The sequence below is a fragment of the Arvicanthis niloticus genome, chromosome 2 (genome assembly GCF_011762505.2).
Source record: "Arvicanthis niloticus isolate mArvNil1 chromosome 2, mArvNil1.pat.X, whole genome shotgun sequence".
NCBI lineage: Eukaryota > Metazoa > Chordata > Mammalia > Rodentia > Muridae > Arvicanthis > Arvicanthis niloticus.
In genome coordinates this window covers 146,398,184-146,413,918 of record NC_047659.1, presented here as the reverse complement: position 1 = coordinate 146,413,918, position 15,735 = coordinate 146,398,184, and the positions used below count along the sequence as shown (strand labels likewise).

The window sequence follows — 15,735 nt, the reverse complement described above, 5'->3', positions numbered from 1 at the left end:
TTCCTTGCTTGTCTCCTTTCAGGTAAGTAACACCAGCCCTACATAATAAAAACACAGTAAAAGCAGACTCAACTGTTACAGGAACTTATCACTTTTATTTTTAACAAATTATTTCCGATTTCTTCTGCTCAAAAGTTCCTAATGAAGGAAAAAAAGTAGTATTAAAAGCTCGATCTCTTGGAAAGTCCCAAGCCAACTCAAACCAGATGTCAGATTTACCCCCACTTACTTTGATACGATTCCATCAGCCTTAGCCAATCGGAGAATAGAATCATCTGACTCGCCCTTTAAAATTAAAAATAAATACCTGAGTATCCCAGAGTTGGCTTCCTGCTTAGCAAGGCAGAGCATGCACTATCAGACCCAAATCTATACCCACAGGAAGAAATGGACACCACCACAACATAAACAGAACTACAAGGCAGAGGCCGGTGTGGTAAAACTCACCATCCTGCGAATGGCCCCGCAGATGCCGTAGGTTTTAAACTGGCCGTTAAACCGGCCTGTGGTCCTGTCAACCTGGAAAAATAAAAAGAGGATGGGAGATTTGACCCCACCCCCGATGCTATTAGAAAACACCAGTGGGAAGAACCAGGCACTCGGGCCTAGCTGCCTCATAAGCCCTTCCTTCCCTCGAGGACCAGCCTCACCGTCGGGTGCCCAGCTCACCTCGGCCACATTCATCTGGATGGACGCGTGGTCCTTGGCAGCAATGATGCGGTTGCTCGCGGAGCTGGGTAAGAAAAGCACAGTGCGTGTAACAGGTCACGGGAGAACAGCGGGTGAAAGGGAACGGGGAAAACGGGCGCAGGAAGGATGGGGCGGCAGATGCTCACCATTTCCGCGGCACGTACAAGTCCACAAACTCGCCGGCGTCGTTCTGCATTCTGAGGCCGTCCTACGGAGTCACCACGCGGGTCATGAGTCAGGTCGGGCCCGCACTCCGAGCCTGTGGCCCCAGCCAGACCCATGTCCCCCGAGCTCTCCCGGCCATGCGACCGCGACCTGCCCAACCGCTCCCGGCCCAGCCCAGCTCGCGCCCACTGCCCGCCGCGCGGCCTACCTGCTCACCGGTCTAGTGAGAGCGCGGAAAGGAAGTGGCGCGTTCCTCCGCAGCACTATTGGGCAGGAGGGGCGGGTCATCCGTAAATGCTTCCGGGTCAGGCTGCCTGTATCCACCATCCCGAGGGCCTGCTTGTAAGTTTTACTTCCGCTTCCGGTGCAAAAAAAAAAAAAGCCCTGGTTCTTTCACACAAAGCACAAGCATAGGTCTCTGGCTCCGCCTCCAACAAAGACACGCCTCTTTCCTCAGACTCCGCCTTTATACGTAATCCCGCTCCCCTCGAGGATTGGAAAGGTGTCGGACGGAGCCGGGTCGCTCTTCTGGAACGTTGATGCCACAGACCTGAAGCGTTTCCGGGAAGCCGCCGCCAGGGCCTCGGAGAGGAACGGCCGAGCCTGGCGGAGGGAGGCGGGAACGGGAAGCCCAATGTTTAAGAACCCCCTACCTATCCTGCTCCCCTTCCCCGAAGCTCTGCTCCTCTCCCCAGGCCCTGCCCTACTTCGGCTTTAGCCACCACGCGGTCCACACGCCTAGGGAAGGGAGCCTGGCCAGAGAGTGCACGCCTTTAATCTCAGCATTCGGGATACCGAGGCAGGTGGATATCTGTTTGAGGCCACTCTGGCCTACACAGTTATTTTCTGCTTCCAAAAAAGAAAGTTCCCATGACCACAGCCACCATAATGCGCAGTAAGCCCCTCGTTGACGAGGCTACAGAGCCCGGACAGAAGACTGTCTACGCTGTTGACAACTTTCCTACGATTACATTTCTTCCCATGTGGATCCACGTTTCTCACTCATCTGTAGAATTGCATGCCTGATGTCATCTCTCTGGGACAGGAGCTGCAGTCTGGAGCTGGGACATACACCCAGTTACATGGTCTTGGAGAGAGCCTCTCTGTCATGTGCACCCTGAGCGGTGATCACCTTCCAGGCACGGGGTCTGGTGAAGCCGACGCTACACTTTACTCCACACGCCTAGAAAGCAAGTAGTCAAGTAGTCACATATGCATTAGGATTCCCCGAGCAGCAGTGGTTCTCTTGTCAGGCACAAACCACACCCAAGCAACAGTTTTCACAGAGAGATCCTTTATTAAGTGGGGGAAAGAAAAGTTAAAAGTGGCTGCTTTCTGACTCGGGCAGAAAAATACCAGCAAATGACCTTGCAGGTGTAACTTTTAATAAGAGAAAAGGGGGAGTTCTGTGTTAGAATGGGCTAGGACACGGTGGTATGTTTTGATTGGATATGGCTTTTAATAGCTGGACCTTGGTAGTCAGCCTCAGGAGGAGGAAGTGGCCAAATAAGGGAATAGACCTTGGTGACTAGCTTTAGGAATGGAATCCAGCGGGTTTTAGCAAGGCAGAGGGAATTGGGGAGAAGGGCAAAGCCTGCCAGAGTCACATTTGCCACGTTCAAGCTGTCCAGAGTCCTTTCCCGCATTGCGGCTGGAATTTGCACTAGATCTTTTCTGTGTATCAGAAGTGAGGACACCAGAGCCACCAACCCTAAGGAAAATATCCATAAGGCATACATATATATTATACATATATTCCATAAGGCACGTGGACAGGGTGGTCTATTTGTTTCGGTTTTGAGATCTGCAGCAGCTCTGGCTACATCTGTGTATGTTGTATGTGTATGTTTCTTCCCACGTGGATCTCTTAAGGCCTCCTTAGTGGCCACAGATAAAGCAGCCAGTGTTCCAGGAAGGAGACCATAGCCAAAGGGAAACCCCAGAAATGTGCAGTAGACTCCACTTGGCAAGTTCAGCAGTCCTAGAAAGGGTAGGGACTGGAATCAAGTAGAAAAGCTTGATGCACATAGGGCTGGGCAGAACATTCAGAAAGGTGTAGCTTCTGGTAACTGCCCAAAACAATGCCTTGGGCCCACCTAACATAATAAAAGCAGGACTTGCAAGGATCAAAGTAGTAGTAAATAACTCCACTGCACCTCAAAAAAGAAAAAAATGGAGCAGGAAGGCTGCATGAAGCCCACAACAATGAAAATTCACATCTCGTCTGGTGTCCACTCAATGACTGCCAGACAGTCACTCTGATGTCTGAGAGAAAGACATCGATCCAGAACTCACTCAGATGCTAGAATTAGCAGACAGGGTTGTGATAAGGGCTTTCACAGAATGCACACCATCTGTCCCAGACCTTTGGGAGAGACAGAAAAGCAGCTCGCACTAGGCAGGTATAGGCAGGAAGACCAAGAGTTTGAGCTTAGGACACAAAGTAAGACCTTGTCTCAAAAAGCTATAAGAAGTGAGTAGGAGAGCTCAAACTTTAGTAGGAAAAAGTCTAAAGTATTGAATAAGCATCCTTAGCAGTGCAGGCTGCGGGGCAGCACACACCTTTGATCCCAGCACTTAAGACACAGAAGCAGGCAGATAGATCTCTGAGTTCAGCCCAGTGTACAGAATGAGTTCCAGGACAGCCAGGGCTGCACAGGGAGACCCTGTACCTTTCTCAGCATCACCCATACTGGGCCACATGTGGCTGCCAGCACTTACCAAGTCCTAGTCCAATGACAGTGAAGTCACTCACAGGTAAGCACAATGCTCTCATTAAGTAAAACAGTGTAAAGGCTGAGTCATCCTAGCTCACCATGCTGTTTTGTTCCTGGTACAGCAGGGTTCCCACCCTGACCTCGCTGAGAAAAAACTGTCTGAAGACAGTGAAAACAAATCTTAAAAGAAAGTCTGAGGAAAGTCAGAGCCAAGGATAAAAGGCATATGCACCGGTCAGGAGGTGGCGTGCATGCCTTTGATCCCAGCACTCCCACTCCAGAGGTGGGGTCAGGCTGGTTTCTGTGAGTTCAAGCCTGGTCTAGTAGCATTCCAGGACACCAGCACTATCTGGTGAGACCCTGTTTTCAAAAGGCAAACACAAAAATGGATATCTCATAATGATTGCATAACTGCATCCATATGGTGATGACTGTTCTCAGTTGTCAGCTTGACTACATCTGGAATAAACTGCAGTCCAGAAATGGTGGGCACACCTGCGACCCGGATGTGTATTGTGTGTATGTGAGTGCTGTAACCCACAGAGGCCAGAAGGAGCTGAATCCCCTGGAGCTGGAGTTACAAGCAGTTGTAAGCTGCCCAGCGTGGTCCTCTGGGAAGCACTCTTAACCTGAGCCAGCTCACCACACACCCACAGCCCCTACTTTGCTTTTCATTTTGAGACAGCGTCTCACTTAAGTTTCCCAGACTGGCTTTGAACTCAATTCTGCAGCCAAGGCCAGTCTCAAACTTGACATTCTACTCCCTCAGCCTCCCAGGTAGTTGGGATCATAGGTCCTCGACACCAGGCTAGCAAAACAGACTTGGTGGGGTTTTTGTTTGTTTTTTGTTTTGTTTTTGTTTTTTTAAAAAAAAAAGAAGAAGAGGAGCAGGGCAGTGGTACCACATGTCTTTAATCCCAGCCCTTGGGAGGCAGAGTCAGGTGGATTTCTGAGTTCGAGGCCAGCCTGGTCTACAGAGTGAGTTTCTTTTTTTGTTTGTTTGTTTTGTTTTTCGAGACAGGGTTTCTCTGTGTAGTCCTGGCTGTCCTGGAACTCACTTTGTAGACCAGGCTGGCCTTGAACTCAGAAATCCGCCTGCCTCTTCCTCCCAAGTGCTGGGATTAAAGGCGTGCGCCACCACCGCCCGGCCAGAGTAAGTTTCAGGACAGCCAGGGCTACACAGAGAAACCCTGTCTCGAAAAAAAAAAAAAAAAGTGTGTGGGGGGAGTCTAGGAGTGGAGACACATATCTTTAATCCCAGCACTCAACGATAAGATGCAGGTGGATCTTTGTGAGTTCAAGGCCTGCCTTGAACATAGTGAGTTCCAGACTAAACAAGCCTACATAGTGAAATCCTGTCTCAATTAATTAATTAATTAATTAATTGCTGAGGGTTGAAGGTGGTGCCAGGAAGAAGACTGCGTCAGCAAAATGCTTTCTGTGCAAGCATGGGGACCCGAGTTCAATCCTTAGAAGCCACGTGTGGCAACACATACTTGTAATACCAGGGCTAAGGGCCCAGAGGCAGAGACAGGAGAATTCCTGCAGCTTTCTAGTAAATTAATCTAGTGAATCAGCACATTCCAGGTTTAGCAGGAGGCTTTGTCTCAAAAAGCGAGTTGGAAAGTGATTGAAAAAAGCCACCAACCTCTGGCCTACACACACAAACACACACACACCTCTGACCTACACATACATACATACACACACACCTCTCTGGCCTATATACACACTTATACACACACACATTGGCCTATACACACAAACACACACCTCTGGCCTATACATACACATACACAAACACATGTAGGCCAGAGGTCAGCTCTGGGTGTTGTTGAGACAGAGTCTCTCATTAGTCTGTGTCTCAGCTGATTTAGCCAGTGAACCCCAGGGGTTCATCTGTCTCCACCTCTCCAGCACCCCAGCATGGGATTGCAATCCCACCTTCAGGGCTCATGAGATCTGGGTGACCCTTTCTGTAAAATAATTTTATGCACAAAATTCAAGACCCCCAAAGTAAAGAAGTGAGTACCCCCACTGGAGAAGCCACAGTTTCCTCAAGACCCCAAGGATCTGCAGGAGAGGAAACTGCTCAGAGCAGGCGCCATCCTGAAAGGTCACCTCACATCCCCTGGTACTGTTCCTAGTTGCCACTGGGGGGCATCCAAGAACCATTCTGGAACAAGAGCAAGCTTACAGGGTTCAGCTTGGCTGCTTCCAGGCTAGCTGAACCCCCCCACCCCAAATCATGCAGTCACCTCTGGACAGAACCTCGTAAGACCTCTAGAGTGGGAATGGGGTCAGAGGCCAAGTAAGGACCCCAAACTTTAGACATTGTTAGGCAGATGCTTTCCTGCAGAATCTCAGGCCTCAGAGTTCAAACTGCTTCTGCAAGGCAGTCTTGTCAGGGTTCCTGAAGGGCCCTGGGTCTCTTCCCCAAGAACATGGTCACACCTGCTCTGCCTCAGTGTACCCCATGTGTCTTATATGATGTCGACCGCTCACACCATGTAGGGAGTGTGAACTGTCTTGTATTCACTGTTGCTTTTTAGTTGTTGTAAAGAGGATGCTTTTTTTATTCTGATTTATTTCATTTTGCTTTTCATTCCTTGGTGGGCATGTGCACACATGTGGAGCACAGTGGTGTGCCTGTGAAGGCTGGGGGACAACTTGAAGAGTCAGTTCTCTCCTTCCACCATGTGGGGCCAGGGATCTGAATCAGGACATCAGTGTTGGTGGCAGATGTCGTCATCCATCCGCTGAGCCATTTTGCTGGATTTCTTCTGACTGTAATGGACGGCTCTTCCTGCTTGTCAACTTGACTACATCTGGAATGAACTATAATCTAGAAGTGGAGAGCTCGTGATTCTAGACCTCGAGGCTGGAAGACACAAGTTTCTGATCTGACAGTTCCAGGCATGGTGGTACACACCTTTAATCTGGGCCACACCTTCTGCTGGAGGCCACACATAAGGACATTGGAAGAAGGAAGAGTCACTCTTTGTCTGCTTGCACTTACTTGCCAGCACATCTGTTGGAACCCACGTCTACAGAAGAGCAGCTGAAACAACTAGCCTCATGGGCCTGAGCAACTACTAGATTCCTGGACTTCCCATTGTTGGGTCAGTTGAACTACAGACTGTAAGTCATCACAATAAATTCCCTCAATATAGAGACATTCCATAAGTTCTGTGACTCTGGAGAACCCTGACTAACACAGACTCTTCATCAGAACCCTGTATTATCTTGGCAGCTAATATCACATAAGAATTGTTGGTCAGCTTTGTATGCCTGCCTCATCTTCATCTTATTTTTAAAGAATCACTCATTTTTAGTTCACATGTTTTGCCATGTGGGTATGCGTACCATGTGCACATCCAGTACCCACAGAGATGAGAAGAAAGCACCAGACCCCCTGGAACTAGAGCTACAAAGAATTGTGAGCCATCATACAGGTGCTGGGAATCGAACCTGGGTCCTCTATAAAAACAGCTTGTGCACTCAGCTGCCTAGCCATCTCTCCAGACCCTCACCTTTGCTTTAATTGTGTGACCTAGGACAAATCATGTTGTCATTTCTTCTAACTACAATGCAGAGCGATTATATTTAAGGCCTGGAGTTATCTATATTCAGTTGGTCAGCATACACACAGTACCTCAGGTAAGGTGTGCATTCAGAGGGTCCTTGTGTACCAGCTCTCACCACCATCACCATTATCATCACCACCATTATCATTACCATCATTATGATCACCATCATCGATTTTCTAATTCAAAAACTGGGTGGATAGATCTTCAGTCCTGGGTTGTTTACTCTGGAAGCCTCCGTCCTGTACAGCTCCAATCTGAATTGTCTGGGTCTCTGTGTACAGCACACCCCACTGGGCTCTCTATAGCTCCTGAAGGCCCAGCTCCCATACATGTAAACTGAGACTGTGTAGTTTGATGGAGCACCTGTGTGCAGGCCAAGGGATAGAGCTAGGCCAGCATCAAAAGAGCCAGTGAGAAGAGGATTCAGTTCAGGGCAAGGAGACCTTCCTCACAGGCCTGAGCTTTGGTCAGGATGAATGACAGGATGAAGGGGCAGGCCTTCTTCTAGAACAGGTCTGACCAGGAGCTTCAGACCCCTCTCCCTCAGGGCCCCCCTAGGTAAAGGCTCTGACAGTCAACTCAGAGAGCAGCTCCTGGTGCCTCTGCTTCCCAGCCATGGTCTGCATCACACAGACAGGCATATAACTCTCTCTCTTCCCTAGGTACACAGAGCTCAAGCAAGGCCCCATTAGGCAGTGCCAACAGAGAGTTGGCCCCACTGTCTAGGTCTCAAGGAACTGGGTACCCAGCTGTGAGCCAAGCAACAGGAAAAGAACCTTTGCAGCCCAGCAGTCCACTATCTCCAACAATGGCCAACAACTCCCTCCAACCAAGGTGCACGTCAGGCTGAAGGGAAGAAAGCAATCAGATCCCGAGTCGTACCCAACCCCAGGCTCACCCCCAGCACAGATGGCCCCAGACTTTAGATCTCCTTGTCCCCAGGTAGAGCAGAATGTGAAGCCCAGGGCTCATTTCTGGACTGTCACCACCCCCAGGTCTTCCCTTGGGTACAGGAACAGCATGTAGGAGCTAGCAGGCAGATTTAGGCATCGGGAAGAGCGGGGACCTGCCCCCACAGGGCCCCTCAAGAATATATCCCCAGTGTTCTGAGAGACTTAATCTTTTCTATCAAACAAGTTTAGTAGTTGTGTGCCTGTTTCCTCTCAGGTTCTCCCCCTTGGCTCTCATGTCAAGGACTGCATGTTCACTCAGATGTAATCTGCTTCTTGGAATGTCCATATGTCTGACACCCTGACTCACTGACACAATTTCCTGGAATGGTTAACATACACCTCTTTCCTTGTACCCTGTCCTTGTACCCTGTCTGTCTCCTTTATTGACAGTTTTCAACTTAGCTAATGTGTGTAGATTGTGAGGCTGAGTCTCAGCCAGTGAGGGGCAGCCATAGCCAGTTTAGAATGGATGCTCTTGTTCTCCAGCGTTTGAGGGATACTTACTCTTGCCCACAAGTGAAGTTGTCCTTGCTGTGACCCTTAATTTGAGTGGTTGGTTATTTATTTATTTATTTATTTATTTATTTTGCAGGGAATGTTTTTGGTTTTGGTCTTTTCAAGATAGGGTCTCTATGTAGCCTTGGCTGTCTTGGAATTCATTCTGTAGACCAGTCTTGGCCTGGAATTCATAGAGATCTGCCTGCCTCTGCCACATAAGTGCTGGGATCAAAGGCATGTGCCACCACCACTCCGCTCAGTGATAATTTCTTAAATTGTGACTCCATTCTTGTCTGTAATAACATGAGGGCTTAGTCAGGATTCTAGCCTTCCTGAGGGGGTGCACAGTTCCCTTCTCAGGGAAGTGTATCCCAGGCCTGTTTGCAGTGGTCCTTGGGCCCTAAGTCTTTAGTACTCTCTTGGCTAGTGAAGAAACAAACCCAGGACTGGAATCTGGAAAGATGGCTCTTCTAGATAATCCAGGTTTGGATTATCCACCACCCACACAGTGGCTCACAACCACCCAGAATTCCAGAGCCAGGGAAAACAGCACTACTGTCTTTTGACTTCTATAGGCATTCACATGCACACACACACACACACGCACACACACACACACACAGCACACATGCACACACTATATATATGTATATTATATAATATATATAATATGTTATATATATATTATATATATTTTATATTTTATATATTTATATATATTTTATAAAATATATTTTTATATATTATATATACATAAATATATATATATTTGTATATATATACAAATATATATATATATATTTGTATATATATACAAATATATATATATATATATATATATATATATACAAAATCTGTGGTGTGGTGGTGTGTGTGCTGGGTCATCCTGGAGACTGAGAGGAAGATGGTGCTGAGTGTGGAGCCTAGTCTGAAGTTCCATGGGTATCCTGGTGACTCCAGCCTTTTGGCTGTCCCTTTGGATCTTCTCAGGACTTTATGCCAACATGCCCATTGCTAAGAAGCACCAAACACAGAAAACTATCCCATAAAGAATCAGTTGGAGCTGGAGAGGTGCCTCAGCAGTTAAGAGCACTGACTGCTCTTCCAGAGATCTTGAGTTCAATTCCCAGCAACCACATGGTGGCTCACAACCATCTGTAATGGGATCTGATGTTCTCTTCTGGTGTGTCTGAAGAGAGTGGCAGTGTTCTCATACACATAAAATAAATAAATCTTTTGGAAAAAAAAAAGAATCAGTTGGAGACTAAGCATTCAGAATTGGGGTACAAGAAACCTACATAGAAGAGGTGACTGTTGAACCTCTCATCAACTACGAGAGTGTAAGAAGCCTCCATACACAGAGAAACCCTGTCTCAAAAACCAAAAAGAAGTGGAGGAGGAGGAAGAGGAATTGAAGGAAGAAGAAATCTCCATAGGAAAGGGTGACCATAACTTGGGCATGGTGGCCTGTAACTTCCCCAAATAGCTCTTTGAAGCTTGTGCTTAAATATTGAGCAGAAAACACCCACAGTAAATGCAAGAAGACACAACAAATGTAAAAGTCAAGCTCCTGTTCCTGGACCCAAGAGCTCAACAAACATTGGCCTCAGGGGAACAACATGAGAGGGAAATTAAGACTCTTCCATTCTGGGTTACCAAGAAATATGACCCCAACAACCTGAGACCGTCTTTCAACTGCTGTACCCACTTAGCAAAGCTCTCCTAGGAAGGGGGCAGGGATTGGGTTTGTGAATGTTCCACTCATGATGAAGTCAGGACATTGAACATGAACACTGAAGTTATCATGTTCATGATGAAGTCAGAGACAACTATAAGAACCAGATCCCTCATCTCGGAAACCAGGAGAAACTAGGTTAGTAGAGGACATTAAAAAGGCCTCACTGAAGCCTGGTGGTGGTGGTGGTACACACCTTTAATCTCAGCACTCAGGAGGCAGAGGCACGGGGATCTCTGAATTTGAGGCTATCCTGATCTACAGAATAAGTTCTAGGGTAGCCAAGGCTACACAGAGAAACCCTATCTCAAAAACCAAAAAGAAGTGGAGGAGGAGGAGGAGGAAGAGGAGGAGGAGGAAGAAGAGAAACTGAAGAAAGAAGAAGAGGCAGCAGCAACCCTATTACAGCCTTATATTAGTGTATTAGTCCTGCCATACTTAGAAAGACCATTTCATTTACTTATCAGTGCTAATAAAAGGACAGCACTTGGTGTCCCCACACAAGAACAGAGGACACTGACAACCACCTGTGGCACACTGCCCAAAGTACTCACACCATTACTCTGGACTGGCCAAATGTATCCACTAGGTCATAGCCACCCTTCTTTTAACAAAAGAAAGAAACCAGGGAGATGGCTCATTGATCCTGAGGTATGGAGCTATCATAATACAAAGAGATTACTTGATTCTGACAAGTCCTTTAATGCAGCCCAATTTTTGTTGGCTGTTCTAAGCCTATATTGAGCACATTGTTTGGACAACATAGAATATCAAGCTGAGGTCTCAGCTGGCATAAGAGAAACTGACTTTAAGATTGGACTTGGAGTGGGAGCTACAGAGACCGCTCAGTGGTTGAGAGCCTCTTGCAGAGGACCTAGGTTCAATGCCTGTCAGTCCCACAATACCTTACAGCTGCCTTTAATTCCTGTTCCAGAGGATTTGGTGTCTTTTGACTGCCACAGAGTCCAGGAACAAACATGGTGAATGAACATCCATGCAAGGCAAAGCATTCATACAACATACTACACACACACACACACACACACACACACACACACTCACACGAATGACTGGGCTTACATTCTTTATAGACGAACAATTGAACAGTAGATGCTTAGGTGCTGCAGTTGATGGGTGTATTGACAAATACAGCAGCACCATCAAGTAAGGAGAGTACCAGGTAACTGGTTAGCCCAGATCTGTGAACTGTGTGCTTTAAACCTTGACTCTGATTCTAAATAAGTCTTTAGTGTAGCACACATTTGGTGAGATCTGGGATCACAGGGTATAACTGACAGGAAGGTTGCCTTGTCTACAGGAAATTACCATTCAGATTCCAGATATCTTTTATTTTTTTATTTTCACTTTTTAAAATATTATTTATTTAATGTATATGAGTACACTGTAGCTGTCTTCAGACACACCAGAAGAGAGCATCTGATCCTATTACAGATGGTTGTGAGCCACCATGTGGTTGCTGGGAATTGAACTCAGGACCTCGGTATCCTATGCTGCCTGAAGACATTGCAGCAAGATATGTCCCTGGGCTCCCAGAGGGACAAACTCCTGAGGTCAAGGGGACAGATCTGGCAGGTGACTTTGCTAAGGAGGCAATAGTAGAAATTGTCCTTTTCTATCTCACCCACACCTCTCTCCTGTCCTGCGTTTACCCCCAAGGTAAAACAACGTAGGACCTCCAAAGAGAAGGGTCGGGGAGAGGTTCTAGAGAGAGGGCTCAGTGGGTAACAGCACCAACTGCTCTTACAGAAAGCGTAAGCCCAATTCCCAGTTCCCACAACCGCCTGTAAGTCCTGGTTTTCATGGGCATATAATTTAAAAGTAAATCTTTTTTTTTTTTTTTTTTTTAAAGAAAAGACAGGAAATGGCTTTTACCCAGACAGACAGAACTTGCAGCTTAAGCCCCATGTGTGAGTTATTACATCATATACACAGTCACTGAGACTCCAAGTGTATGTTGCTACCTTAGAATTTATGGGTACATGGCCTTTATACCATAGCAAGGATGTCTCCCTTGTTCTAAAATAAATAAGCAAGCCTGACACCACAACCTTCTGCAGGGGAACCCAGGGGTTAAGCCTTTTCAGAGAGTGTAGGTTGTCTGCATGGAGATGCCGAAAGCAGGCCAGTTGAGATACTATAATAGCTGACCACTTAACTTACTAGGATGAGGCTACACCTCTACCTGGGGCTACCCTTAATAATGTAATCAAAATGTGCTTCGAAAGTAAATTTCCTAGGTTTGAATAACCAACTCAGACAATGGGAGCCATTGGATCACAGCCTTTTGTCAGAAGGTTCACCCAGACTCTTGAAATGCCGCGTTGGGACCATCATTTCCCCTGGCACCCTGCCTTCCTCTGATAGAGGACACTCTTAGTCGCTCTTCTTTTGCTGCAAAGACACATCACGACCAAGACCACTCTTATAAGAGAAAGCATCTAAGTTGTTTACAGTTTCAGAGGTTTAGTTAGTTACCATCATGAGAGGGAGCATGGCAGCATGAAGGCAGACACGGCACTGAAGTGGTAGTTGAGAGCTACATCCTCATTTGTAAGCTTACCCAGTGACACACTTCTATCAACAAAGCCGCACCTCCTAATCCTTCTCAAATAGTGTCAAATCCTTATGAGAATTGAACCCTCTCGGTAGGACCTTACCAAGTCCTACTTGGCCACACACTGCCTGAAGGGTCTGGGAACATACACTCAGACCAAGAAGTGACCTGCAATTGAAGAGATGCCTACCAAATCTCATCTGAACATGAAGGAAGCACTGGACCAGTCTTTAAAGCCAATTCCCAGGAAATATTCAACACCCCTTTGTTGGGGGCCAACTTTTAGCAGAAAGCAGCTATCAGCTTTGCAGCCATCTTGAGCCATATACCCTGACATGAGACTTGGATTACAATAGCCTACAACAGCTGAGCACACTCCCATAATCTTGGTTTAGATACCTTGAGATTAAAGGTGTGTGAGATTAAAGGTGTGTAATTTAAGAGTATAATTTAGAAGTGTAGAGATCAGATTTAGAGACAAGACCTAAGGGCATGATTAAAGGCGTGACCTGAAGTTGTGGCTTAGAAGTGAGACATATAAAAGGCTAGAGGCAAGCCAGGCGGTGGTGGCGCACGCCTTTAATCCCAGCACTTGGGAGGCAGAGGCAGGTGGATTTCTGAGTTCAAGGCCAGCCTGGTCTACAAAGTGAGTTCCAGGACAGCCAGGACTACACAGAGAAACCCTGTCTCGAAAATAAAATAAAATAAAATAAAATAAAATAAAATAAAAGGCTAGAGGCAGACAGAGAAAGCAACAGATTACTTGACATTAGATAGAAGACACTTGGCTCTAGTCAGAACAATTAGGACAGTACAGGAGAACAATTTGGAGTAACAGAGAATCAGATATTTCAAGGAGTACAACTAGGAACTAGGAACTCAAGACTTGGGACTTGGACTAGAAAGAGAGACTGAAGAATAAACAGGATTGAAACACACTCTGTCTGGTCTCCATTCTTCAAGTCCATCCTCACTCTCTTGCTGAACCCCGACCCACGGGCCAGAGCGGCAGCTTGAGCCAGGATACAGTGGCTGCCAAACGGGGGGGAGCCCAGGCCTCAACATTTTGCTCGGGCCGCAACATTTTTTTTGTCGCCCAAACATGGGGCTAGTGCGGTTCTCGACACCCCCTACTAAACCACCCTACACTTTCATCCCATGACATCTCAGCCTGCTATCATGTGCCTTGGTGGTGTGTTTGCCAGGATCATGCAGAAAAGCCTTGTGTTCCTGCTCCTCTCTTGGGCCTTAACTCTCTGAGGTGGTTTTTAACTCAGGATACTCCAAAAGGCAAACCTATTAATTTCTTGTCGCAGGCTCACTTTAAAAAGACATTAGTGACACTCTTGCTTCTAATGTAGATAACAGAGAGTATCTCTTACTATTAATGTAACCATGTGACCACAGCCGACATACTCTGTCTGTTCAGTTTGATGCATGCTTGGTGAAACCCCGTGGGAATACAGAAAGCCAAAGACAGTTCTCTGGGATGGTTAAGTACATAACCACAGTGCTCTGAAGAGCCCATAGTGACTGGAGTGACACTTGGTGGACCACTCAGGATTAGGAATGGATTTACAACCCACCCTCCTAGGGATGGACTTACAACCCACTCTCCGCATCCACTATGAAAGCCCTAATGGAGGAGTTACAGGTAAGAAACATGCCCGCTACCCCAAACTGTCAGCATCCACAGTGTCTCCTATAATGCACCGTAACACTAAGTCCCCGTGCCAGGAATCCTCAGTATTCAGACCTTAGGGACTTGAGGCAGATGTAGGAGGAGAGCCCATAGGGAAATCTACTGAAAACAGGTAAAGGGGAGGTCACCTGCCTCAGACCATTTCTAACAAATCTTTAAATCATGTCCTTACTACCCCCTTGCTAAAGTCCAAACCCGCTCCCAATTTTCCATCACTTAGATCCCAAAATTATCTGCTACTGACCAATATCCCCACCTAGCCATAACGGAAGCCCAAGACTGAAGACAGACCTTTGCCACTGAGACAGGATGCAGAGACACAGATGCCTGGTTAGAATGGATAAAACACTCAGTCCATACACTTGATAAAGAGTGGTTATTATTTGTGTGTGACTGGGTGGCCCAAGACTCAGACAGTCCCCTTCCTGTTGGGGCGGTCCTTCGATCCAAGTGGTATGCACTGCATGATGTTCCTTTTCCAAGCCTGAGGGGTCTTGTTGTCTCCTGTGAGGCCCTGGCTGCCACAGAGCCCCCACCCCCAGGAGTAGTTGCATCTCAGGCATCTTTAGGTGGAGAGACTCCTAGACTTTGAGTCCTGTGGGCAGTGTAATGGGTTTAGTATCGAGCAATCTATTGAAGAGATGACCAATCACACAATGAGATGTCTAGTGTAGTGTGGAAGATCCTTATTTGAAATCCTGCCAGTGACTAGTCCTTTAGTCCCATTGGCTACCTCTTTCATTACAGCATTCAGATGCCCCGCCTGCCTAAAGGTCCCTCCTGCAAGAAGAGGGATCCGTTAACTCCAGGAGACTCATCTGACTCCCATATTTATATAAATGGTATATAAGTGTCTCAGGGAGCCCCAGGTTAATTCAAACCTCGAAACCAAATAGCAACCAATATCAACTGAGTCTTGTTCTGGTGGTCAATGGTTAATAAAACTGTAGATTGTAGCAAGTAAAAGTAACCCATTACAAGCAGAAAAGATTCCTTTTTGATTGGAACGCTGTCCAGGGAATGGATTAGCAACTTAATCCTAAGAAAGTGCTCTGTATTAACAAGACTTTAGCTGGAAAAGGTGGAGTTCCTGTGTGAGGAAGACAGTGA

General features: G+C 46.8%; 1 protein-coding gene and 1 long non-coding RNA gene across 2 annotated transcripts; one reads left to right on the top strand and one right to left on the bottom strand.

Annotated features, from left to right (window-relative positions):
- Positions 1-75: 75 nt before the first annotated feature.
- Rps21 (ribosomal protein S21) lies at positions 76-1,207 on the bottom strand. Its single transcript, XM_034495502.2, has 6 exons — positions 1,064-1,207; positions 837-898; positions 670-733; positions 448-519; positions 230-285; positions 76-138 (listed from the first exon to the last, which is right to left on the bottom strand). Exons 2-6 carry the CDS (start codon positions 884-886, stop codon positions 129-131), a joined length of 252 nt encoding a protein of 83 aa, XP_034351393.1. The 5' UTR covers positions 887-898; positions 1,064-1,207; the 3' UTR covers positions 76-128.
- On the top strand, positions 1,107-6,860 carry LOC143441541 (uncharacterized). The gene is made up of 2 exons (XR_013109089.1): positions 1,107-3,612; positions 6,214-6,860. It is a non-coding gene; the product is annotated as an uncharacterized LOC143441541 (long non-coding RNA).
- Positions 6,861-15,735: the final 8,875 nt, after the last annotated feature.